General features: G+C 38.7%; 2 protein-coding genes across 5 annotated transcripts in view; both read right to left on the reverse strand.

Moving 5' to 3' along the window:
- Positions 1-240: 240 nt before the first annotated feature.
- The window catches only part of LOC118751159 (HEAT repeat-containing protein 5B-like), a 28,918-nt gene continuing 2,127 nt past the window's right edge, over positions 241-27,031 (reverse strand). For 2 of the 4 annotated variants that reach the window (XM_036485928.1, XM_036485927.1), the window contains exons 2-10: positions 12,853-13,263; positions 12,354-12,501; positions 10,777-12,251; positions 10,402-10,675; positions 6,535-6,567; positions 4,295-5,170; positions 3,252-4,223; positions 998-2,966; positions 242-525 (exon numbers count right to left, since the gene is read on the reverse strand). In XM_036485928.1, the coding sequence (XP_036341821.1) occupies positions 482-525; positions 998-2,966; positions 3,252-4,223; positions 4,295-5,170; positions 6,535-6,567; positions 10,402-10,675; positions 10,777-12,251; positions 12,354-12,501; positions 12,853-13,190 (6,129 nt within the window). In that variant the 5' untranslated portion in view covers positions 13,191-13,263 and the 3' untranslated portion in view covers positions 242-481. Of the gene's footprint in view, positions 526-997; positions 2,967-3,251; positions 4,224-4,294; positions 5,171-6,534; positions 6,568-10,401; positions 10,676-10,776; positions 12,252-12,353; positions 12,502-12,852; positions 13,264-26,860; positions 26,948-27,031 lie in introns of those variants that run through there. The other 2 variants (XM_036485925.1, XM_036485926.1) reach the window with 2 other exon arrangements.
- On the reverse strand, positions 19,649-26,948 carry LOC118751160 (exostosin-3-like). The gene is made up of 2 exons (XM_036485930.1): positions 26,861-26,948; positions 19,649-23,202 (listed from the first exon to the last, which is right to left on the reverse strand). The coding sequence occupies exon 2, from the start codon at positions 23,169-23,171 to the stop codon at positions 20,244-20,246; it is 2,928 nt and encodes a 975-aa protein (XP_036341823.1). The 5' UTR covers positions 23,172-23,202; positions 26,861-26,948; the 3' UTR covers positions 19,649-20,243.

Here is a 27,031-nt window from a genome sequence, read left to right on the forward strand (position 1 = left end):
TTTACGAGGTTTACATGGTTACTAGGCATTTACGCGTTTCCATGAATTGCCCTACTGTTTCGTTTTTGAACGTGAGAAACATGTGTAATTGAATTATCGATTGGTTGGACTATGTACTTTTTTATCTAAGTGTATATTCAGAATTGTTACCGGGTTAAAAGTGTAGTTATGTACATAGAACATAGATATTAAACACTAACTACAGATCTTCACTAGAAGTTCATAACTAAAAAAAAAAATTAAATTAAATAATAAAGTACACATTAAGGAAACTCTATACAGCATGGAAGTGCTTAAGGATGGCGAGATAGATATAGAGAGAGAGATGTTCTAAGCGGGTAGCCAATTAGTTTCTGATGGTGCGATTTCTACAAGGCGACAGTGTGGCGATATGTAGTTGTGTGTTTTCATTGTATTTGTATGTGGACTTTAAGTCATACGAATAAACATACAAAACAATTTTAGCTGTGGGTGTATTGTTTTATTGAGCTTTTGAGTTATGGTAATTACCTTGCATCAAGTTTCCTATAGATTTTTAAACAAAGGTTACAACGTGATAACGGGATATTTTTTTTTATTTGTTTTTTTTTTTTCAGTTTCAATGGGATATGGTTGTGTAATTTTGGAACGCGTTTAAAGAGAGAAAAACAAAGAGATAAATAGAAAATAAGAACTTTTTAATATAAAGCAAACGCATTAATTATGTAGACACTATATCGCTAGGGTGGGGTTGTGGTTAGTTAATGACGGACGTTTCGGGATAAGGATTCAACATGAAAATTGTAAAAAGTGGATGGGTTAAAGTTAACAGAAAAACTTGGTATAGTTAAAAGACAAAAATGAAATTACAAAAAAAGAACAAAACTATTCCGTTTAGTCATGGCTCGGAATAAATACACAAACATCTTAAGAATGTTCGCTAAAGGACGCAAACTAAACACAGTAATCAATCAAATCCAATTTTCCAAATTTATAAAATGCATGCCAATTCACTTACGATTCTGTGGCTCCGCCAATTCGATCAACGTTTCTACGGTCAATATACTCTCCAGTGTTATCTGCAGCTCCATATCGGTGCGTGGAGTCTTCGCCGTTTCTGCATATAAGCCCTCGATGATGCGTGGCGCCAGTGCATGGATGTACGGCGTGGATATCTTAAGATCAGCTTTGGCGAAAATCGAACGCGTAGTTTGTATGCATTTCAACTTCACTGACAAATGCTCCGACTGCATACACTGTCGGAAGTGATTTATACATGGATATTGCAGCGACGGTGTGGACACCACCGAGGCGGGTGTGTGTAGTATAAAGACGGCTATGGCCAATAACATGGTTACTTCATCCACCTTTCGCTCTTCTTCGTCGCCCGCAGTTTTTGTCATGTCAATAATGGTGGCCAGTGCGCTTTGCAATATTGCCATCCATTCGGCGGAGACTAATTCGTGCTTTGCCCAACGGTTAGTGCATACGGATTTGAGCGTATGCAGCGACGCCTGAACTGCGCCCGTGTTTGCGAGTATTGTAGTGTCAATGGACGATTTGTTGGCGATTTCGCGCATTATCGATGTAGTCATGAAGGCGATGGTAGGCAATATTGTTAGCGCGCCTTTCGGTGAGCACAGCGCTGTGAGATCCTCAACACATTGTAAGCCGCTGGCAACAAGCATGCCGTTATCTTCAGCTAACACCGAGAAGAAAGATTGTGATGAGCTGTTTTTGGCGGCTAATTCCTGCTTAAATTGAATTGTGCTCAGCTTGCTGGCGACGCTCGGATTCATTGAGGGTATTTGTCGAACGAATACACAAAGACACACCTCCAGCACGGCATAGACGTGCGAATTGCCGGGAACAATTTCGCCACCTTCACCGCCTTCACCTAAATTCTCGATTTCTGTCTGTAGGTGCGCGTTATCGGTGTTGTCATTATTTTTATTGTTTTGAGCAAGGTGCTGGTCACGTTTCAATTGTAGATCCTCCTTGGCCGCGTGTATCGACTGTTTTAGTATCTCCATGCAGAGCAATTGCACCAGCAGCTCATCTCGAGTCAAAATCTGTCGATGCAAAACGTTGCACAGTTCAATGGTCAATGTTTTGTTCTTAATCAATTGTTTACGCGCCCAATCAGAATCGAAAATCGTGAAAAGTGATTGCAAACAACTGATGACATTTTTCGGCTTCTCAGATGTACGCGTGCTGCACAAAGCCTCCATGCAAATACCGAAAATCATATGGAAGCGATCGGCTGAGAGTGAGCCATGAGAAATATTGTTGTTCGATTCGTATGCGGCGCCATCGGCACCTGTTGCGCTTGTATTTGCATATTCGGCAAAACCTTCGTCCTTCAGCCACAACGAAGCTGCATACAGGATGGGCGGCCACGAGGACAAATAGTGCGGCTTAGACGAGTTAATCGTATCTGTAGTGTAGAAAGCGCCACCATCGTGCGGCAATTGACTTTGGAACTCTACGGGAAGCAGCAAAAGCGCGTGATCTTTCATTGCAGCTAGCCAGTGTGTGGACAGATTTTTTAGCTCTGGTTTAACCAGACTGAGCAAACTTTCGCCGCGGCTTTCGAAATCACCAAAATCTCCGCCAGCCGCCTCGGATCCTTCCAAATCTAGACCACTTGTAAGGGGTGTTATTATGTTCGAAGAAGTGAGTTTCTTTTGCAGCAAGGAGGCCGGGGCCGAACCATTGCCGATCATAGCGACAATGTACACCTCCGCCCAGGCTTTTAAAATGCTCAACTTTTCCAATGTTGCCATAGATTCATTGTATAGTTGGGTACTGTTGGTTTTGGTATGCAATTTGTCGAGGGAAGATACCAGTAAATGGTGTACGCGACGCAGATCGTTCAGGTCTCGGGCGACACCTGAGCCAATCCAAGCAGAACAAACTTCACACGCGGCCGCTGTGACATGCGATGGAGTGTCTGGTGAGAAAGCTGGACGTAGAGCTGCACCGACCTGGGGAAAAACGAAAATACCCGTTAAAAAAAAAAAAAAAATTAGTGCGCCTGGGTCACACTGCGGAATTGAAACATCTCGGTAAGTTTCAATCTCAATTTTAGCCTTAAACCACATCATGCATCATAATTCGATTATATACTCTCAATATTAATATGGGTTACAAGAGAGAAATAAATGGATCCCAAATGCCAAATTTTTCGCAACAATTTTTTAATTCACTATCGTTACTAAAGAATTTGCACTTGAAAAATGAAATAGATCGAGCATTGAAAGTGGGCTTACCTGCGCTTGAAATTGTTCCAGCAACAAATGGCCTGGAAACTCTGGCTCTGGCACATTTGCAAATCGATCGATTATTTCCTGTAACGTGCGTAGACCCTCTAATCGTAGTTGATCAGAGTCCGAAGTGGCTGCCATGAATGACATACGTATTAACTCGGACAGATGTAGAATCAGATAGTCGCCACGTGATTTTATCATTTGCATTTCTTTAGCCTGTATCAGGTCCAGATGTATAGGATTGGCTGCCTCACAAGTGGCTATGATTTTACGTACACACTGCGCTGCAAAAACGCGTGTCGGCCAACGCGGCTGTACGGCCGGATGCGTGGAGGTATTCTCCTCAGCGTGATACTCAGTTACATCATCATAATCTTCTTCTTCGTCATCATCATCGCCCTCACCTTTGTTTGCACTATCATTACTGCCGCTGTTGGACTTGCTATTTATGGCCTCATGCTTCAAACCGCCCGCTTCGTCTTGAAGCGAGATTCCCTCAACAGCAACGGTTAGTACATTTTTACACAAACTCAGCCATGAGCTTAGATTATCGGAAGCTAACATTTGTAGCATGGACGTTAGTGTATCGTGGATATTTTTCAACATTTCTGCATCGGTTTCGGTGTCCAGCATGGCAAAAAGTACACCCGGAAGCCCATATTCGGTTATCGTGATATCCGGACATTGCTCAGGCGTCATGGTAAGCGCTAGTTCGCACACTTCTTTGGCCTCACGCTGGGAGAGCTGACGCAAACAAGAAACAGCAGCTTTACGCAGCATTAAATAGTTGCTTGAGAGCGTCTTCACCAATGTGGGCACCAACGAACTCAAATTAACATATTTCGGTCCGAAGAGATGCAACTGTTGCAGGCAGCCGGTAGCCTCGGCCTGCACCAGCGGATCGGTGTGCGCTTGCATTATGGCCGACGCGCAAAGGAAAGATGAACGCATCGCGCCCACAGCGCCGCTGTTGCTCTGTCAAAGACAATTTGAACAGACAAAATTAATAGCTACACACCATGAAAATATTTATTACACGCAAGTACCTGCAGCTCCGGTCCAACAGTTGTTATGAGTGCATTCAATACACGCCCAACGCACTGGTGAACGTCCACATTGGTCTGTGGCACAGAAAGCAATAACTTCAAGCACAAGGATAAAGTTGCCTCAACATAACCACGGAACATTGGTCCGCCAGAGTCGGCAATGAGCGCCAACGCATACAGCGACCAAACTTGCACCACCGGCGACGAGGTGTCCTGTGCCAATGCCAGCAGAATTGAAACGCTTGTGTTCAAATGATGTGATGACCCCATGCCGCCGACGTAACGATGCAAGCAACCCAATGCTAGCGAATGGCCAGTGCGTGTGACTACATCACGTGCGGACTTCAATTTGTCAAATGAATTCTGCGCCAATTCAGCGGTAAATCGTGAATCGCCGACCACTTGCGCCATACGACCGATGGCTTCACCGGCAGCGCAACGCAGCGTCGAATTGGTGCTCACCAAAGCTGCCACGACCAAATTTGTAGCGCTCTTCTTTACATCCTCCTGACCAATGCCGCACTTGCTGTCGGTGAGTCCTTTCAAACCGCTCAGCAACGCAGTGAAAATATTCATCTGTACGGCTTCTTGACGGCTACTCTTCGCTTGCCGTATACATTCGGCGAAATGTTCCAACATTTGCAAGCGATGTTTATTGGCCACTTTCGGAAAGATTAGACCAAACAGCGTGACGGACATGTCGATGACAGCAACGCCCAAGGGCAGTGGACCCGGACATTGATCGACCTTGTTGACTGGTGTATTGGAAACGGCGGCGATAGCGGCTGGGCCCACCAAACCACTAATTGGTGGACGGTACAAGCAGCAGGCATCATGCTCGAGCGCACCCGACCCAGCAGCACTGTTGGGTTGTAGCTGAGGAGATGAAATGAAATAATTTAAATACGGGACTTATTTAATGCATTGCATGGGAAGCGGCTAGAAAAGATGATATTTCCATCACTTATTTTACAAATCATTTTTCTGGAAGAGTTAAAAATTAAAATCTTCAAACCAAAAATATTTATTATTCAAGGATAATCGTAGTTTGGCGCAGTAAACAATTTTGAGGATTAAAAATAAAACGAAGTAAAAAATTTTGCAATGACTTCTTCTTAAGTCCCAACAGGTAACCTTAAGAAAAAAGTCCTATTAGTCTTTTATGAATAAGTTGAGAAATTCAGGGTATTCGAGAATTTTTTAATACTGTTTTGTTTTATGTCCGTTAAAAACTTTTTGAAATTGGCTTGATTTTGTTAATAATAATAATATTTAGTAGGACATCCGACAAGGGTACGGCCTTCACCCATCTGTTTTATGGATGAAATCTACTTCGTATGAAATTCAACGTATTAGGAAATAATCCGCGAGTGGGTTGGCTGAAAAAATTCTGGCCAGAATATTTTTGTCTTAACTAGCTTCTCCTTCAATTTGTGGTGTACGTCTTCAAGTGAAGGGACCTACAGTTTTACAGCGCCTCCAAACGGCAAATGCATTTTACGAGAAGTTTTTCATGGCAGAAATACACTCGGAGGATTGCCATTGTTTGCCGAGGGGCGGCCGCTGTTAGAAAAAAGCTTCTTCCAATTTAGATGTTGCTTGGGCGAAGGATTGAACCCAGGTCCTCCTGAGTGGTTGTGCGCACCTTGGGCCACTTAGCCGCACCGTGTTATTTTTGGTCCTCGGTTGGTTTCAACTTTTACTAATTTCAACAAAGTTTGTTGAGACCAAACGAAAAGGTTACGAAAATCGCATTCTTTTATGGCTTTAAACAGTAAGGCAACAACAAAAGCAAAACAAAAAAAATTAAAGAAACTGTTAACCCAAATGAAGTGACTAGTTTCAAAGGAAGCGGAAATGACTTGGCGAAAAGAAAAAAAAAACATGGCAAAGGAAGAAAAGAAAAGCAAAAAAAGGAAAACAAAGAATAAACATTGCAGAGCAAAGGCGTTACAAGGATTCAAATTGATTTTTTTTTTAAACAAAAGAAAAAGAAACAAACAACAAATTTGTATAGCACAGACACTTTTCGTATTGAGGTCGGGACAAAAATAGAAAATAAATTTGTATGTTTGTTTGTGTGCTACAAAAGGCATATTGAAAACGTGGAAAATCAGGAAGTGCCACAAAAAAAAAAAACATACAAAATCCAACAATGCATTTTACGAAAAAACTCTAAAGAAAATTGTACAACAGCAAAAGCAACAATATGAACGTTTAACAACAATAACAACACTTACATGCTCGCCATCGGATCTACGATTAGGTTCCATCTATTTTTTTTTTTTGTTTTTCGAGATTAGCACAGAAATGATGGCGCACACAGGGGCAGTTGTTGTTGTGGTAGCAGTTGCATTGATATTTTGACATTGGTGGTGGCGACGGGATTGTCAAGTTGTTGTTGTCGTATTCAATTGTTTATTCGGTGGTGGTGGTGGTAGCAGTGCAGTGGGGGGAAGTAGGTATTTGTAGTTAGATCAAACATACATACATATTTGCGATAATTTCACTCGTTATTTGGAGATGTTTAAGGATAGAAGTTGCTGTTGGTTTCTATTTAGTTACTTTACTTAGGCGATAGATATGTAAATGACCATATTTACAAGTATATTTACAGCATCACGAGTTTCCAATCAAAGCAGCTTCATAATTGTAACACTATGTTCCTATATGTACATACATATGGTCAAAATTTTTCTCTTTAACGTTACAGTCGCACCTATATTTTAGTGTATATATATGTCTGAAACGTTGTGTAAAAACCGAAAGTTTTTCATAAATTCCAAAAGCTACATTTTATATATAGACACTTGTTTCCTTTTGTTGTTTTAAAGATAAATGTTTTAGGTGGTCTTTAACGTTAAATTTTTTGGAGGTCAGTTAGATATAACGTCCCACTTACGGAAAACTTGGCGAATCCCGTAAAGTTAAAAATTAAATTAAAGCATTTTAATAAAGATCAAGGTTCAAAGAAACTACAAAAATATTATATGTATAAACCGAAATATGCAGTCTTTAACGTTACTTCCCATACTCTACAATATATTATCCATTTTGATCGCATGCGATGGACAAGAGAAATGAACGCGGACCGCATACATTGGATGTCAATCGGCACTTTTTTCTAGATGCCTTAAAATGTATATCAAAAAAATATAGCAAGAGTTGACGGGTGAGTCAAAGAAATATTTTTTTTTTCGCCCGTTCCACGTTCCCAAAATTTGGACCATATGTACATACCTATGGCTCGATTACAGATGACAACCGAACTTCAGTTGGGTTACCAGTGGCTGAAATGGTAATGCAAATGGCGACTGGTAACTGAAAGCTGGCAACTGACTTGCTATATTAGCAACTGCCTTTTTGTGCTTGCGGTGGAAATTTTAATTGAGATTTATTTTTTTAAATAGCTTATTTACACTCAAGCTTTGGTTCAAAATTCTTATAGTCGCGATTCATAATATATGTATATACATTTTCATTTCAGGGCCGTTGCATATCGGTAACACAACTCAGGTTACGTAGCAACCCATAATCGGTATAAATAACGCTATTTTACGAAATGAAAACTACATTTTTATAGCAGTTTTTACCTAATTTGGGCCATTTTATTTTTCCAAAAAAAGCGTAACTCAGAAAAAACATAGTAAACACGTTTTTCGATCGAAAGCGTTTATTACATGTTAAATTAGGGTCACACTGATAATCTGACGATTTTTTTCCGCAGTTGTAAATTTGTTTCAATAGACTTTTTTTTTTGCTAGTGTTTACATTCGTAAGTTATTTTATACTGGGGTCCCACAGACGTATACAAATACTAGGTGGCTGTGTGCAAATTACGTTAGCATTCTTAAATGGTGGTCAAACCCCAGGAAGGTTTTGCTCCATCGCATCGCAATGTTTTCTACACAGGGTTAAAGTTCCCCCCCCTTTTTGATAAAAATTAGTATTATTCTTCATTACATTTGGCTACCCTTAGAAAAATTTGGCGCTTAATATTTTAGTGGAAATTCTCACCATCTATATAAGCCAGTTTTCAAACAGTGGGTCAAAAAGGCCCGTTCTGGTGGCAGTTGATGGAGAATAAAAGTCAGCAAGACGGACGTGTTTTTTATCGCTCTGGTTCTGGTGTTAAAAAATATAACAATATTGCAAAGTGTAAAGTTAATAGTTGCATTATTAATATAATTATATAGTTTTATTACTATTTAGAAAATTTTTGGGTATGCAGTTTTATAGCCCATAGAATTTTAGTATGATAAAGTGCATGGTTCCAGTCGCAAAACTCGCGTTGATTTTGGATATATATTTTTTTTTTCTGGTGCTTTTGCGATTTTTATTAATAACAAGTGCAATTTATAAAAACTGGCATTGATTTGGACTTTTTTAGAACGGTCTTGCGCATTCCTTAAGAAATTCGTGGTTATAAAGAAACAAATAAAGAAGTAACTACGACATTTCCAAAAATACTGGATTAAAATTCTTGAAAGTTGGTTTTCGAAGTAGAATTTTGGCATAAAATAACCAAGTTATGCAATTTTTGGAAAATGGGCGTGGTACCGCCCACTTATGAAGAAGTGCTATATCTCTGTATTTCCTTCACCAATACCCACCAAACTCAGTGCGAATATTGCTCACTAAGGAATCCGCTGAAAATTTTTGAAATCAGACAAGAACCACGTCTACCTCCCATATAACGGAAATTTACAGAATATCGAAAACTGCGATAAATAAGTAACTATTTAAACCGATTTACTCAAAATCGATATATGTATGTATGCAACAACCCCTTAGCGGAAAATGATATCTAGAGAAATTTTTGGAAAATGGCGTGGTATCGCCCACTTACGCCTACATATGTGTATCTTGGTACTCGGTTTATCAATTTCTAAATCGGACTAAAATTACCGTCACTTACCACATAACGGTAAATTTCAGAAATACGGAAACCCCGATATTTCAATAACTAACTTACAACAATCTCTTAACAAGACGTAAGATTATTGATTTTTGTAAAAAGGGCGTGACACCACCCACTTATGACTACATAAGTTATCGCTAACCGCCTTATCGATTTCCAGCAAACTTGGTCCAATTATTTCAACATACCGTTGTTTGACATTGGGAAAAATACTCTTCTTCATCATGCAAATGGATCGGGTACATAAAGTTCGGTTTCGCCCGAACTTATACTTCTTTACTTTTTTTTTTTTTAACTTCGTCCATCCGGCCGGTTGTGGATTAAATAACAACTTTAATCGAAGGTGGAAATATTAAAAAGAGCCATGCCCGTTTCTCAAAAAATGGCTGTTTTCGAAAATGCGAAAAGGCGATAATTTTCGTGAATTCGCACTCCGTTTCGCTCGAACTTATGCTGCATTTCCACTAGGCATTACATGGCAAAAATGACAAATGACAAATTTTTGGCATTAAAAGTTATTACGTTTAAAAAAGTGTCATTAGGTTCATTTCCACATAGCATTTTTTTAAATGGCTTATATTTTTTGTCATTTCAATGCCTAGTGGAAATCCGGCAATTAATTCATGTCTACATGGCATTTTTGAAATGCCTCCAATTTTTTGTCATTTCAATAGGTCTTATGAATAAAGAATAAGTAATTGCTTTTTCTTAAAATTTCACACCTTTTTACTAAAATTTGTTTGAATAAATCGAGTAAAAGGTCTGAAATTTTAAGAAAAAGCAATTGCTTATTTTTTACTCATAAGGCTTAATGCCTAGTGGAAATTCAGCATTCGACTCACCGCCACTAGATCCTTTTCGAGTGTTATTACCAATCTGACGGTTTTTGGACGATTTGCTCCGATTTCCTTACTGTACATATTTTTCTTATAAACCTATTAACCACATTAAGAAAATAACTTCTGAAATAGTGTGTTAAAAAAAAATTTAAAGTTGAAAGCCATTTAAAAATACAAGTAACTCCTTCTAGGGAAACGTTTAAAATGAGCAACTTGTTTTCAACTCTCTTCCCTCTTTGGAAATGTACAACAACAACAATTAACGCAAAAATGTGAACAGCATTATAATCCAAGCAGAAAATATTTAATAAAACGCTATGCAATACAAACAATATAAATGTAATCACCTGATCTTCAATGGTTCGATGATCTGTCTCCTGCAACCAAGTACCCAAAATTATAGAATCGTCTCCATGGCAGAGTGCGCGCAGCAAAGAGTTCGTTGTATTGGCTGGATTTTCAGAAAGCGTGAACTCGGCCACCAGCATGCGCAGCAGATGCGTGTACGATGACTCCAATGCATTAGGCGGCAGCAGCGAAAGCGTTTCATATAGTCTTAAACGGACCATAGCCGCTGGGGCCTTCAATTGCGTGCCATAGCTTTTCAATACTGGTGAGAGGCTGTACAGAATGCAAACAACATAAAAGAAAGGGGGGCGGGGGGTTTGATTATTTAACACCTAATTATACGACTATTCTCTATGTTTTCTATTTTTACTCACTTCACCAGCATGGCAAGCGCACTTTCGATGGGCGTAAGCAAACGCCGAGTTATATCCTCGGTCACTAGATCTGGACAATTTAGCAGGAAACTGTGCATTACTGAGAGTGCACCGGCACGACCCTCTAATGTTACTTGCCAGGTAAAAGCATCACCTCTCGCCTTCTCCGATTCGAGCTCCTTATTTGAACGTGGGAAAGAGTTACGCCATAACAACAACATACGTGGCAGTAAGCCCTTAACCACCGGCGAACCGAGCGTCATTATGGCTCCAATCAACAGCCAACCCGCTTGTGTACGATTCAGGGACATACGACTATTTTGCGATGCGGAGCGAAGTAGTTCTTCAGCTGTGTTGAAGACCACTTTACCTTTGGTATGCGGTATGCCGAGCGGCGAATAGCGCACGCTTCCCAAGATAGCAGCCAAAGCTGCACTATACCCAGATATAGCTTCTGGTGAGGAACGCATCTGCTCGATGGCGTCGACGAAACGATCGATTAACGGTGTAATTTGACTGGGCACCGCCACGCAGAAGCAGCGCAAACACCAGGCGGCCGCAAGGCGCGCTGCTGAGCACGGATGCACTAGCACTGCGCATGTTGCATCAATAGAGTTTAATGTATGATCATGCAATAAACTTTGCGCTGTGGTGCCCAAGCCGAGCACAAGCGATCCCAACTCTTGTAGCGCACATACCAATAGGTGTTGACTGAAGAGTGTTTCTTGATTCGAGTCCTTTGCATTTTCCGGATTGAAGTCGATCGAATTCATTTGCTTGGCTATAATATGTATGAGCTCCTTGCATGCGGATGTTTGCGCCTTCTCACCAAGCATTTTGCCAATAATCGATCGAAGTATAAAATTGATGCACTTGCGTGAATAGACAGCGTCCACATGTGACGAAGCAGCCTTTGGATTGGCCACCAAGTCGAGTACATGCATCAGAAATGTGCTTAGATTGCGTTCCAGCCATACGCTGCCCATGAATTGCACGAACACCACGTATGAGTGAGTGACACCGACACGCACCTCACGATTTACGCTCGAACTGCCTTTGATAATCTCGCCGGTGCCCTTGAGGAATGAGACTCCACCGCGCAAAAAGCCAGACATTAATATGCCCAAGGCTTCGTCTAGTGAGACGCTGCGCGCCTGATTCTTTGTTGATATGGGTTGAACCGGTTTCTTGTTTGCGCCACCTGGTGGCTGTTGCGTGAAAGCCAGCAGCGTACCAAGCAGCTTGGCGACCGCGCATCGTACCTCATAATTGCTGCCATCAAAAGCGCGAAAACATAACGAAGCCAAACTCTCGAGCTCGCTTTGATAGAGGAACGGTGCGTGATTGATCATTTCGAGCACACATTTAGCAGCTGCAACACGCACTGCCATCACGCGATCCGTGAGACAATGTTTTGTTGCTTTATAAATGTCCTTGTGCACATTTGAGATGGCGGTGCCCATGCCAGCGCAAACCTAAAATGCAGAGACATTTTTTTGGTAAAGTCAAGGCACGATAAAGGAGTTTAGAAAAGTAACAAATTTAATACTAAAATATTGCATGTGCGTTTTGTTTACCTTTTCCAATGTAATCATGATTTCGGCACGAGCCTGCGATTCAGCATTGCGCAGTGTGCGTATGAGTATCTGAACCGTTTCCTCATAGGAGCGACCCATCATACGACCGAGTTTTTCGTACATCGAACCCAATACACAAATTGCAGCGCTGCAAGTGGTCAGATAAGAAAAAGAAATGCGACTCATAGAAAATCATTAAAAAGTGGGAAGCAAAAGCTCCGAGGGCGAGGGCTTATATTCGATACCCTCTATCTGCACTTTTCACAAAAATGAGATTCTGATACAAAAATTCACCTAAGTCTTAACTATCATCGGTAATGCTAATGCTGACCTTATATAACGCTTGACAGAAGAATTTACTATTAGATTGCAAAGTCAGAAATAACATCAGTGATGACGGTCAAGTCCCACAGATAGGTTCTAACATCACAAAGTAGATTTTGTAAAATTGCAGATAGAGGGTATTGAATATGAGCCCTCGAAGCATAAGATAACTTACAGTTTTGTTGGTAAATAGCTGGGTGAATCATCTTTATTCTTTAGTATATCATTGCACGCATTCACCGTGTCGAACAGCATAAAAGTATCGCCTACAGAGAAAAGAGTCGCCAAGCAGCTGGCTATTAATTTGCGCGTCGGTGGACCCGGTGAACCCTGAATATGCTCGGTCAATTGCTGCACCAACTTTTTTTGACATCCTTTGATGTCCGATTTCTGTGCAACTGGCAACACTTTTTCCAAGTAGCGAAGCCATTCGAAAACAAAAACTGGTCGCTTTTGCTCAGGCAATTGTTTAAACGCCTCCTCATTGAGCGTCAAGCTATGTGATAGCTCCATTTCATCGATGTAGGGCTCTGTATCGGCTTCGTCGATGTGACTCGAATCGTGATCGTCGCTGCGGATAAATGATCTGCAAGAAAAAGTAAAAAATCTAATTACAATCAAGAACGATAGATATGCACATATTTGATCCATATATAAGAATTTTGGACTTGGACTTGGATTTTAACTATCGTCAAAAATACGTGGCATACCTTAGGAAAAGTTAACTCGAAAAAACTCTCTCGGAAAGAAACATGTAGTATTTGACAAGATGACTTACTTACGCTCAGAGTATGACATCTTCGGATAGGGAGGATATATTATCAATGATTAACGTAGTTTTAAACTATAAAATCTTTCCTTTCGAATAGCAGAAACTACTCTAAAAAATATTAAACAATTATCCAGAAATGGACCTTGTCTTACAACATTCGAATGCAATTGGGTATGGTTCTTGCGGGGAATGCGGTTCGATTTGCGAGGCTCTTCAATCCATGAAAGAAAGTTTGATGTCGAAAAGCTGCAGTCACAACGGCCAGCCGAAAACATTTTTTAACCGGCTCTCAATCCTGCTTAAGTAAACACCTTTTCATCCTCAAAATATAAATGAGCAACATAAAAAGTTATTTACCCTGCAGCCCTTCAGAGATGGGAGTAGAGAAGACGCCTTGAAAAAATAATAGAGAGGCAAAATGTCGTGCGAAGAACTACCGATTCAGCACGAATGCGACTGGAATATTCTATTAGAAGAAAATACAGCAATCAAATGACTACAAGAATGGTGCCAACTCTAGCCGCCATTGAGATATTGGGATGGGAATGTGGTAACAGACGTTAAGAGTACATTTTAGATATGGATCAACAGTCTTTAGCGCTTTTGGTACAGGCGACTTTGGGTCAATGATCACATCGCTACATTTGAACTGAACTGGGAATAGTGGAAAACGAATAGTTGTACTTGTAGTTAAGTGCCATTTAGTCAGATGAACACACACTCGCAGATTGGACATATGATGTACATGCCGTGAGAATGAAAGTAGCCTATCCACAAAAAAATTAAACATATGAAAAAAATATGTATGTATAATCAACGATTATTACAGCTTTCTTTTGCTAGCTATGAGATCATAAATAAATTAAACGTGGGTTACTTCAGTTCTAAGTAGGGCTCGGAATTTCATGCGCTGAAACATCGAAAATATGAACATTTAATGTGTACTCAAAATTCAAAAATATGCGCTATAAAGAAGAAAAATATGCAGTTAAAAGTATTTTCCTAATATTTTATTGCCGGTAACAAACAATTAGCAAGTTTGCCATTTTGATTCCACAACTCGTACAAACTACAGCCATTTGGCAGCTTTAATGAATTTCTGTACGTCATGCAGAGAGAGGCAGCTGCACTCTAAAACATTGTGCAGGAATGGCTTGACGAGTGTCTTCAGGTTCATCCTTGCGAGGGCTGGACACTTGTACAGGAAGTGTTCGACTGTCTCTTTTGAATCAGAGTCATCGCAACTGCGACAGAACCTGTTGAAGGGCAATCCAATCCCTTTCGGCATGTACCCAAACGAGCAAGTACTCCGTACACACTGCAGTAAGTTTGTAGGTATCTTCTCTGCTCATTCTTGAGAGAGTTTTGATTTTAAGTGGGTCGTAGGATACCCACAACTGCCGGGTAATCCTGTATGATGCGGTACAGTTCCCCCTCAGCTTGGCCTTGATAAATTTCGGTAATTTTTGAGCGGGACACATTCACCTTGTCCGCTGTCTCGTTTCCGTAAATGTCCCTATGTTCCAGGACCCATATTAGGATAATTTTGCATTGATCAGAGACATAGGCCAGCTCTCTCCTACAGACCTCCACTAGTTGCGATCTAACAGAGGTACAATAGAGATCCTTAATGGCCGATTGGCTATCCGAGAAGATATTCAGATGGGCTCCGTGTATTAAGACCGCGATCCAAAAATGAAATAAGGCCGCGCGGTAATAATTCATTTTGGCAAGTGAAGTTAGGCCGCGACCAAAAAATGAAATTAGGCCGCCAAACAAATAAGAAGGCGGCCTTAATTGACGCGGTCAAAATTCCATCCCCCATTCAGATGGATATTTGCGAACAAGTTTTAGGTAAGAGATTTCGCACTAAATTTAAATGCAATAAATATGCAAAAACAGATATTTTTGCAAAATATGCACCAAAAATTTAATGCAATTTTAAAGGAAATTTCATGATTCGTAAAGATAACTTAACCATTTCCATTTGAAGATGCCCAATAAAAACATGCATTTGCATGATATTCCGAGCCCTAGTTATAAGCAAGACCTTCTTTCTACTCTGGTTTCATGGTCCCATATGTACTTTTGCATACAAATATGCAACACACACAAAATGTACTCTTATAGAATACATATTTACTAAATATAGTAAATAAGTTAGGCCGATCTGTTGTGTACTATGGTTTTCGCAATGCCAAGGTTACTTTATCATCAACGCCGCTAAAAGCATTGTTCATACACTTCAAACACAAAGCGATATGTCATAGAATACTTGCACATTCAATTTAAATTTCGATGCCAATTAAATATGCTTATTTACATATACATAGTACGTGTGTCTGTCCTTTGGTCGGTCTGCCCATATTTCATACTAAATACGACGAATGCATAAACACGTGAGTCATAGGATGTGCGAATGAAATGAGAGCAGTGCGGAACAACATTGAATTTCTGCGTATAAGATGATGTACCTATATACACTTGTGGTCAGCTGATTAAGTTAAGTGACATTTTGACCAGTTTTGGCAACTTTCCTTTTGTCTATTTAATGTTTTTAATTTTAAAATAAAAGTTTAGCACTTTACATAACAGGCACCACATAAATCGACATTTCAAACTTCTTAAAAAAAAATTCAACAGACTTTAAAAATTAAAATTAAAATAAACAAAAATTGTATATTTATTATTAAAATTTTTTTTGGAAAATTTTAGACATCTATACAATTTTATAGCCCATTAAATTTTAGTAGGTTAAAGTACAAATTTTATAGTTCGTTTCCACTAAGCCTTAACTGCAGTTTATGCCTATTGGAAAAGTGAGATTACAGCAATCGAAACCAAAAAAGCAGTGAAGTAAGAAATAAACTTTGCTGATCACTGTATGTTAACGTTATTTGCACTTACCTGAACTCTTAACTGCAGTTAAGCTCTTGGTTGAAATGGGCTATTAGGGAAAATAGCCAAAACTGGTCAAAATGTCATTTAACTTAATTAGCTGACCACAAGAGATGTACATACATACATATGTCCATGTTTAGATTGCTGATGTTTTTGAAAGTATGCAATTAATTTAAAATACATTTTTCTTTAGGTGCGTTGAATACAATTCGCACCGAAAATTAGCCTTTAAATGGACCTACGAGGATGTTGAACCGACTTGTATTACGCAGCTATAGGCCGATCCATTCTTTTAGATTAGAGAATTTATTCCAGTTAGTTGTTGTTGTATTATATTATTTTGTATGGGTTAATTCAAAGCGGGCCAATTAACATGTTGGAGTGGTAAATCATTTCGATAAAATCCGAAGAGGTACTCTTTTATCGCCAACATCTGATTTTCGACATTTAGTTGATTCGTTAATCTAATGTTGGAGAAGATAATACAAGATCGTACGATTGCTGGCGTATGCCGATATCATCGACATCATCTCACTAACAAAAACCGCGAGGTCTGCTCTTTTCCAAGTCGGATAAGGAAACAAAGCGAATGGGTTTGGCGGGGAATGAGGAACAAACGAAGTATATCCTGTCGTCACACAATCAGTCAGCGCATCCGCGCCTCGGCATCCACTCACTGTTGACAGTTATAATTTCGAAAAGGTATAGAATTTCGTTTATTTTCAAATCAGCATTGAGGGAGGTGTTGCTCATTTTCTCCATACAAAAAAAAAAATACTTTGGATGGAAGAAAATGCGCGAACAAAAATTGCCAAAAATCAACGTTAAATCGAAGCTACTTCAAACTTGCATTTTATTATGCTAAAATTTAATGGCCTAATCAAAAAAAATCTGCCAAATTTGATTAAAAAATTTCAAATTTTCATCAACATTTGTTAAAATTCTTCGAATTTTTATAAATGTTCTACAAAGTTTGAAATTTCGATTTATATAAACATTAACATACATATATACTTTCATAAAAAAAAAATAATGAACATTTTTTAAATTAAGAAAAGTAGCCAAAACATTTCTCTATTTACATTTAGTCAATCTAGGACGCTAAAATATAAAAAAAAAAATGCTTGAAAATCGATCATATTTTGTAATTTCTTAGAAAATATCCCAATTGTTACGAAAATACGCATAAAAGAGAATAAAAGAAATATCATAGGTTTGATAACAGCTATCAAACGCGTGCTTTTAAACAGCCTGCAAAAACAAATTTGGTAGTTTGGATCGATAACCAAACTTTGAGTGATCAAATTGAAGTTGTGCGCGTTTTTTTTTTGGCCAAAAAGTTTTTTTTTCACTAAAAAGTTTGGGTGTACACGACCCTTATGTTTGCACTAAAGTATTTTAATAAAATTATTTTATAATCAGCTAAAAGGTAAGACGAATTTCAAAAATCTTTAATCCTTCATAGACTATAACTTATAATAAGTTCGGCTATGACAAAGCATACAAGATGAGCTTACATACTCATGGAAGAGACTTAAAAATAAAACCTTGCCCATTTTTTGCCCAAAGGATCTAAAATGCAATCCTGTGGAGTTAGTCGTCCGTAGTAGAAAATAAACTCTCACGCCTAAACGAAAAACCCTAATGAAAAACTCCAGAAAAAATATACTCCCACTAGTCTTTTTTGAGATAGTTCGGCCATTTTGGTATAAAAAAAAGGTCCTATTAACCTATATTTCTTAATTTATATACATATGTCATAAAATTTTTTTGGTTTTACTCCGGAAAAAATTGTCCGTAACTAGTCTTTTTGTTGGGGATAGTTCGGAACTAGTCCTCTTTGAGACTAGTTGGAAGTAGTTATGCATAACCATAATGAACCTTATGTTCTTCTTAAAAATCATGGCAAATCTCAAGTTGATATCTCTAAAACTTTGGCTAAAATTAAGCTGTGTACCTTTTGTATAAATTAGACACTTTTTTATTTTATTTATTTTGTAATCTACATTAAATCTTTATTCGTGCATTTAATCAGACTTACAATGGTTTACAGTTCAGATAAGTCACATAGCTGTATATAAAATTAGCACTAGGCTTTTTAATTATGAGTTAATAAGAGTTGTTGTTATAGGCCCATCCGATAAAAATAAATTACGGAAAGATTAAACTGTTTTATATTAAACAAACAACATATAAATTAATTATTTCGGTAACACTTCCATTACATATATGTACATATGTACATACACATACAAACATACAATGTACTTACTTACTACATACCACGATCAATCGACTTTTGAAAGAATTTAATGGCATATGATACCGTTTTCTACCAAGCATGCGCTAAATTGGAAGTCACATCTTTATATAATAAATAATATTGACCGAACCGGAATTGTAAAAAGCTTTTAGGATTTTCAGAATAAATATGTATGTATGTATATAAATCATCTTATCATCAAGAATTTAATCTTTCCGAACAGTTGTTGTAGGAAAACGCTGTAGAAACAGGAGTCGGTTTTTTAATTAGGAAATTTTGAAAGTTACCGTTATATAACGGTATTATCACACCACTTAGCACTGAGCTAAAGATGTATGAAGTGAAGAAATAGTTGCAGTAGTTCTTGTGACAACAAATGAGTCCGAAATACATATTTACATATCGACACATGACATGAAAAAAGCCGTAACTAACAAATTTATAATAATAAAATAATGTTGTGACTTGTAATTCGATGAAATGCATCATAACAGGTCGACAATCACAAAAAAAACCAAAAAAAAATTGGTGACGAGATATCGTTAGTGGTTTGTTATTAGATGTGCATTGACAAATTTTTTTATTTTTTTTCTTACGCGTAGCTTTGAAAAATAACTTAAGTTTTCTATTCTGGCTGTAATCAATACTTTGGTGTGCGCATTTGGAAGTCTTATCAACGGTACGTTTCTATAAATAAATTGATTTTAATATTATCATGTCTTTGGTGAATATTTTTTTTTAATTTTTTAATTTTTGCACAAAGCTGAAATTTGGAATTATTATATTAAAAAAATTAACAACCATTAAACAAACAAAATAAAGATCATTGAAACTGGTAAAAATATCGCACTCCTGTGTATGTATCCAGATTTTGAGCAAAATTTATGTGCAAATCAAAATCTTAATAAGTATAAATTGTTTTTATTTATGTAATCAATATATATGAAAATAATAATTACAGCTCATTGGCATCAAAACCACTACTATTGACCGAAGTAATCAATCAAAATGTGAATTTTGGATTTTTTTTTTTGGTTAGTTACGGCCTTTTGCGTTTCGAAGAAGACTATGCATTATTACGTATTTGTAGTTAAAGTAATGCACTCGCTTATTAGAAAACGATATTAAAACTTTAAATTTAGTTAAATTTAGGCGAAGCATGTAGTGCAAGGATCTTCGATTTTAAAATGATTTAAAAATTTAAATGAGCAAAATAGGTTTTCATTAAATTTGAAGTGATATGCAAAAAATATGTAGTATTTCTCATTTACTTTGCTTGTGTATACATACACATACATATTTAGTTAGATTAAAGAATAGAACTGCACAAAACTATTTTTCTAGAATACAAAATAAAATGTAACTTTATGCTTACGAACTAAATTCAAAAACTGTATACATATATATTAGCAAAATATGGCTGTGTGTATATCCACATACCAACACACACATAAATCTTGACCATTGTAAATGTAGTGTTAGCGTAGTGTAGGATGCTGCTTAGCTTAAATTCAGTGCATAAAAAATAGCTTCTAGAAGCCTACATACATACATACATACATACATATTATGTACATACATATGTACTTGGATGTACATACATTAATATCGCTTATCGTAATAACGGCGCTTAAATATATTTGAAACATTTTTGCTTGTCGTGCGGTATTCGCGTTTTAAAGAGTATTGAATCGGCGCGGTATTGTGTATTCAATAGTGGTGTGTAGCCGAAAACCTGCACAAAGAAATTGATGCATTTATGGCGCTCTTGGAAATGTGTGTCGTCCTCGCTGAGCGACACCGGACATCCGGGGCAGCGAAAAGTCCAACGTGACGTCACTTTTACGGGCGGCTTACGTGTTATGTGCGAGACCAAGAAATTCATGGCAATATCCTCACAGTTCATATACTCATCCACCTTGTCTCGTATCGCCTGTGGCAAGTGGTATGTGTACAAATACATATAATATTTGTGTATGAATGCGGCACCCGTCAGCACCATGCTCAGCTCGCAACTGTAATTGGAATTGTAGTTCCAATTGCGATTGGAGTTCAAGTCCCAGGCTAGAAATCGCCCCGGGAAGCCTACAACACGATCACGATGCTCACGCCAAACTCTGAAACCGAATAAAATCTCATCGTGTCGCAAGTGTGCATCGTCATCCACCGACAGCACTGCCTCAGTTTCGATAACGTCGAAGGGTAGGAAACGATTATTCAGCGAGTTGCGCGGTGCACGTACCACAGCCACTGGCACACCAATGTCGGGCCAACGCAAGTCATCTAGCGGTGGCTTTGGTGAATTCCAAACTACCACGACCTTGTGCAAATATGGCAAGCCATAGAGGCGGCCAAGAGAATCCATAAGTACCTGCTCACGCTCGTACGTAAGTATTACGATAGTGAATTGTTCGCGTGGATAGTTGCCGCCTAGTGCTTCGCTGAACTCTTTTCCGGCGCCACCACTGCCTTTACCGATCGGACGAAAGCCCATGTGGGATCCAAGGAATTTAGCGTCTGCGGGTAGTACAGGGTCAAAAGGTAGTTGTGGATACATGTAAAACGGATCAACCCAATCATTCCAAGCTTCACTCGATTGCGTACGTAAAATTGTGTAATTACGCCTGTATGTAGGACTGGGATACGGTGGTTCGATGGGACCCAACGATTCCTCCGGTTCTGTATCTAAACCAACTGGCGGATCCGATTTGAGCGGTATAAATGTGTTGTTGAACACGCTTTGTGCGACAATCGGTGACACTGGGCGCGGTGGTATGCCAAGACGATCACGCAAACTGGCAATGATTGTGTCCACCGTAGCTTGCACCGAACTCAGATAGCGCTCCCAAATCAGTCGACCTTGACGCCGCATTTGCAAGAGATCAGCATCCTGCACGGCACGCAACAGGAAATGCAGTTCGGTAATGCGCGCTTTAGGCAGCAGTAGTGCTAGTCGCCGCCAATCGATAGTTTCTGCATAAGGCAGACGAACTTCGTCAGCGCCGAGTATGACAGGTATGGCGCCGGACCTGAGCGCTTCATATAGGCGCGCTAACATCAGTGTAGAGCTTATCCTTTTCTCCAATGGCGGAAGAATCAGCACGAATGTCGACTCTTTGAGTATGGATTTGCGCGAAGAGTCCGTACCGCAAAGTGCCCAATCCACAAAAGCTACTTTGTCCGATTGCTCCGTGGCTGGCATGCATGTGAATTGCAACAGGAATTTATCTTGAGTGGCGCCTTTGGCCATCTCCGCCAGATGATCCAAAATAAAGTCGTCTAACGGATGCGACTGCACTGTTTTGTCAGCTGGGCGTAATTCGCCTTGAAAAGATAACAGATATGTGCGACGCGCTGGCACCATCAGCGCACATTCCTGCCAGACATCTCCGCCAGGTGGCCCCAAAATTGGTGGCACAACTATATCATAATTCGGGCGAAATTGTAGCAATTCAAATGTGGACTGCACAACTATTGCACGCATTGTGTTTTGATTGATAAAAGCGTTTGTGCGCGTAGAATGCAAATCACGACGCGCCAAATTGAGTAAAACGTGATTCCGTCCATCGCCACCCCAGTACGGCAACCGGTAAAGTTTATCCAAGTCAATGGGCAGGTCATCACTTTTAGGTGATTGCACGGCGGCTTTGTGTTCTTCCTCTTCAGCTGCATATCGATTGTTCTTCAGCAAATCATTTTCCAACATAGCTTCGCCAACGAGCACCAGGAATATACAAGCCAGTCTGGGTTCCTGCACAATGTGTGCATTATAGCCGAGAGTTTGTTTAATCGTGGTCTTCAAGAATCCATCGATATCGTAACCAGTACGCAACACGCTATAGGCGTCTGGATCATATAGGTACACAGGAAAACCAGACGTGAGACTACAGCGCGAGTGATCGAAGCAATTGTGCATTTCGCAGGGCAACGCTGCGGCTGCAGTTATTGCAGGCATTTTGCGCGGCAACACATAGGGATATAAAGTACGAGGCAAAGCTAAGTCGGGTGTGTTGCGTTGGACGGCTTCACGTTGGGCCACTTGCGCTTGCTGTACCGAGATTTTCAAACGTTCCAGCTCGGTCTGTTCACGCATTAAATTTTGCTTCAAGTCCTCAATTTTTTGGTTGTATCCGCCTATATCGGCTTGCAATTTTTGTCGGCGCGACTCCAATTCACGCAATTCCACCGAAACCGTACTTTTTATGCGCAACATCTCTTCTATACGCATTTTCAAGTCGCTGGCACGCATCGAACTAAAGTCCTCGTAAGCATTCAGCAGCGGTCGGCTGCGATGGACATCGGTGGTGGGCACATCGTTGGCAGGATTTCGCAAGTTGCGTTGAGCGAATAGTGGCCAAAGTAGAAGCAGCAGCAATACAAGAAGCAACAATTTATAGATGCGTTGAAAACGAAACCAGGCAAAGCTCATTATGTTGCTACCACCGCCTGCAGCTCCACTGCAAGCACTACCTCCCGGGCAGCAGGACCGTGCGGCACAATGCTGATTGCTTGTTAGCTGTGTGTAAGTCGAAGTTGTTTCCAAACAGCTGTTGGACATCTTCCACGACAAGTATCAACAAATGATCCGCCTAAAAAATTACAATTTTGTCAGGTGGAGCATTTATGAAGTGCGTACATAAATTGTACAATGTTGAAGTAAACTTAAACATACACGTAAGTAAATACATACAAATCTTAATAGAACAGAGTTTAAAACAATTCAATGGCAATTAAATAACTAAAAAAACTGGGATAGCTTTTAAGCGGCTCTTAGCGACACAGAACTTCTCGGCCAAATTTTGCAAATTTTCTCAAAGTATGAAAGTAAGCAACAAGTCCGCTCTTAGCAAAGAAGAATTACACTTTAAACTTGTTTACTACGCGCCTAATAATAATGCGTTGTTCGGATAGGTGGGACATACGAGATGAGGACTCCTCCCGTCCTGAACGTATGAGCTGCAGATAGTTAGCCTTGCGTTGGTAGAATTGGTAAGGACTCAACCTCTTTCACGAACAGCGGAAGCAACACTGTGTAACCTTGCCTCTAGCTGGTCCTAATTGACAATCGCACATAGTCGCATAAAATAATCCATAAGTTTCATATCACACAGCCGGAGAGGCCAGTGCTTCGGTCCTTCCCTGTTTTATATGCCTTTACAACTGTACAGTGCTGCAACGAGTTCAATAAACTTCGTCAATTGTCGCACTCCACTAAGCGATCATTTCTATCATCGACCATACGAAAAAAAAAGGATCAAACCAATGCAGGTAATACTTTTGAAGCATTTTATTGTCAGAAACATGAATGTGTAAAAATTAAAATTTTGGGAAATCAATTTTGAATGATTCTTTTTACGGGACTTAAGTCTACATTAACATCAATATAAATATCAGTCAGCCTTGAAATCCAACGGAGAATCACTCTTGCTAACAAGTTCTACTTTGGACAGAGTAGGGAAATGAGGAGTAAAGTCCTCTCTCGTCGTACAAAAATCACAGCTCTGAAAGAAAGATCAGATGGAGAAGGACTTGGGGCTTCACTTGGCATTTCCAAACGACTGGCGCGGAAGGCGATATATTTTACTCTACGTCATTTCACATTCCGCGATCAAAAGCCCCGCTCTAAGAACAAGACAGCAAACCACATACATATAAAAGTGCTTTTGAGTTCACAAAAAAATGCAAATTATCTGGATATTTTATAAGGTTAATGTTAAAAAAAAAAAAAAAAAAATATCTCAAAATAAAGTGATTGCGATTTCAAAGGGGTTTTCATGGCAGAAGTACACTCGGAGGTTTGTCATTGTCTGCCGAGGGGCGGCCGCTGCTAAGAAAAAACCCTTTTTCTTGGTTTTTTTTTTGCGATATTGTTTGACCAGGGCTTGAACACCACAACGGCCGACCGACCATACATTAATATGTAGTAGTATGTAAATTCCAGTATATCGCCATTAAAAAGTGTAGAATACTTGAATGTTTATATGTAAATACATCAATTATAAAACAAAAAGCCATGAAAAAGAGCTTGTATATGCCCTTTTAAGCTTACACCCAACATAGTACAATTATTTTACCATCGTAGATTTAGCAAAGTGAATGAAAAGCAAACACGATGAACATTACGTTTACATACTATATACATACATACATATCAGAATATATGTATGCTTATCATACACATACGGTCAGGCTTGTGTGTATTAAACTAGAAACTAAATCCCGTCTCAATTAATCGTAACATCCTACAGCAACACTATGCGCTTTATAATGTGTTAATATGTAAGTGAAAATGTGTTGATGCTTTTATGTGATTATTAAAAAAAAAGTCTCAAAACCGAAATTATGCCACTCACTTAGAAATGCTGATAAGAATTGTGAACTAGAAACCTTTTAGAAATATGTCCTACTTGTGTGGCCACAAGTACTCTGTGCATTTAATAAATATCTATGTACTAGTTTTTAGCTGCAGTTACTTGCTCTTGTGCACATAAAATGTTGGCCTTTGACTTGAGTAGGTGGTGTTCTTACATAAGTATGCATGTATGTACATTAGGGTGCCCAGTTTTCCTCCAATTTTCTTTCTTTCTATGAGAAATATTATTATATTATTTAGAGGTCGCGCGACTTGTCAGTTTAGGTCAGAAAATACGGTTTTGTAGATTTATCAGTTTTTGAATCGAACACGTGGTGTGTTGTAGTCTGTTGTCAGACTTGGATTGTTGGGATTTTTAATTGGTCAAAATATCAAAATATTTATATTTTCTTCATTTTTTAGATTTTGACAATCGCTTATTTCCACACTTTCAAAATATGTACTACTTTCTAAATTAAATCTATTTTCAAATAAACTGATACCTCACTTATTGCTACCGCATAAAAATTGTCGAAGTTAGGCAACTTTTCTTAAATACGCCCTTGAAGTTATATGTGTGTGTGTGTATGTACCGGACTTTCAGATTTATTGAGCAGTGTGGCTAAGGAATTCATCAATATAAAAATATTCAAAATTAGTCTTTAGCACAAAAATTGGTTTTTCATAAAATTCTGGGAAAATGCGGGTGGCACCGCCCACTTATATCATATATGTATGTGTATCTCAAAACCTACTCGCTTAAATTTTTTATCTACTGTTATTACGTAGATCACTAGTCTAAAAAAGTGGACTGGATCTCTTAATGAAATATGTATTTGTTTTGTTTCGTTTGCTTAGGTATGTACATATATGCTGCGCCATAAGAAACAATAGACTATTCTTTTATAAAAAAAAAAAAATACTGGGCCGATGTGTTTTCAAGCTAAGATTTCATGATAAAAGAAACGATTCGTTATTCCATCAGTTCGAATTACCGACTTTGAATTAAACTAAAAGCCTTTTTGCGCTGTGTGGACCCTGCAAGGTATGAAATATGTATGTATCTCGAATTTAGACGCTTCGAATAATGCTATAGTCTAAACTCAAGAACTATTTAATAATGTTAAGAAGACTTATAGTTGATTTCCACCAAGCCTTAACTGCAGTTTATGCCTATTAGAAAAAGGAGATTACAACTCGAAGGGGGTAATTCCACCTACTAAGTAGAAGCAAACAAAAGGAAAAAAGCAAAAATTAAGAAATAAATAAACCGATTGCCGATCACCTCATGTTAAAATTCTTAGAACTTATCTGAACTCTTAACTGCAGTTAAGCCTTTGGTGGAAATAGGCTATTAGATTAGATAATATCCTACAGAATTGTATTTAAAAGTTCAAAAGTAGCCTTCCGACTTTCTATTTAAGCTTGTAGTATGTTCTACTATGTAAGGCGCCAGCCTAGAATACTCTGAAAAAATTAGAAAAGTGAAAATTGGTGTTTCCAGGACAGCTGAAATTATCTACATACATATACATATGTACATATCTTCACATTTCACATTTTGTAATGAAAAAGTTCAGTACTAAATGTCCGTGCCCCGTTCTCGAGGGTTTACTGCTGTCACTGATGCGTTATAATAGCAATACATATAATTAAATGCAAATATAACTCATTTTCTAAAAGACTCTTTGTCACAATGCATATTCACTTCTTATGAGAAAACTAAAAAATATTTTCGTATGGATTTTTTACCGCATATATAAAGTATGATATGTATGTATAAGCAATAATTCTGAAAAATTATCTCAAAAATTACTTATTTTGAGTTGCGACAGTCTTTTAGTAAATGCGCGATATTTGCATTTACATTAATTTTTCTTGAATGGCATAAATACCTTCTCGCTTCGGAGATGACTTTGCGCAGAAATTGCGGCGTACGTGCAAAATTCTGCAGATTCTCCATTTTCTTAAGACCAAGTTAAGTTGCCCAGGTGTTAAACGAAATTACAGCAATTGTTGTTGTTGGTGCTAATACCACAACTTTTTGACGTATAGTTTTCACTTCA

The sequence above is a fragment of the Rhagoletis pomonella genome, unplaced genomic scaffold (genome assembly GCF_013731165.1).
Source record: "Rhagoletis pomonella isolate Grant_MI unplaced genomic scaffold, Rhpom_1.0 Rhpom_scaffold_00571, whole genome shotgun sequence".
NCBI lineage: Eukaryota > Metazoa > Arthropoda > Insecta > Diptera > Tephritidae > Rhagoletis > Rhagoletis pomonella.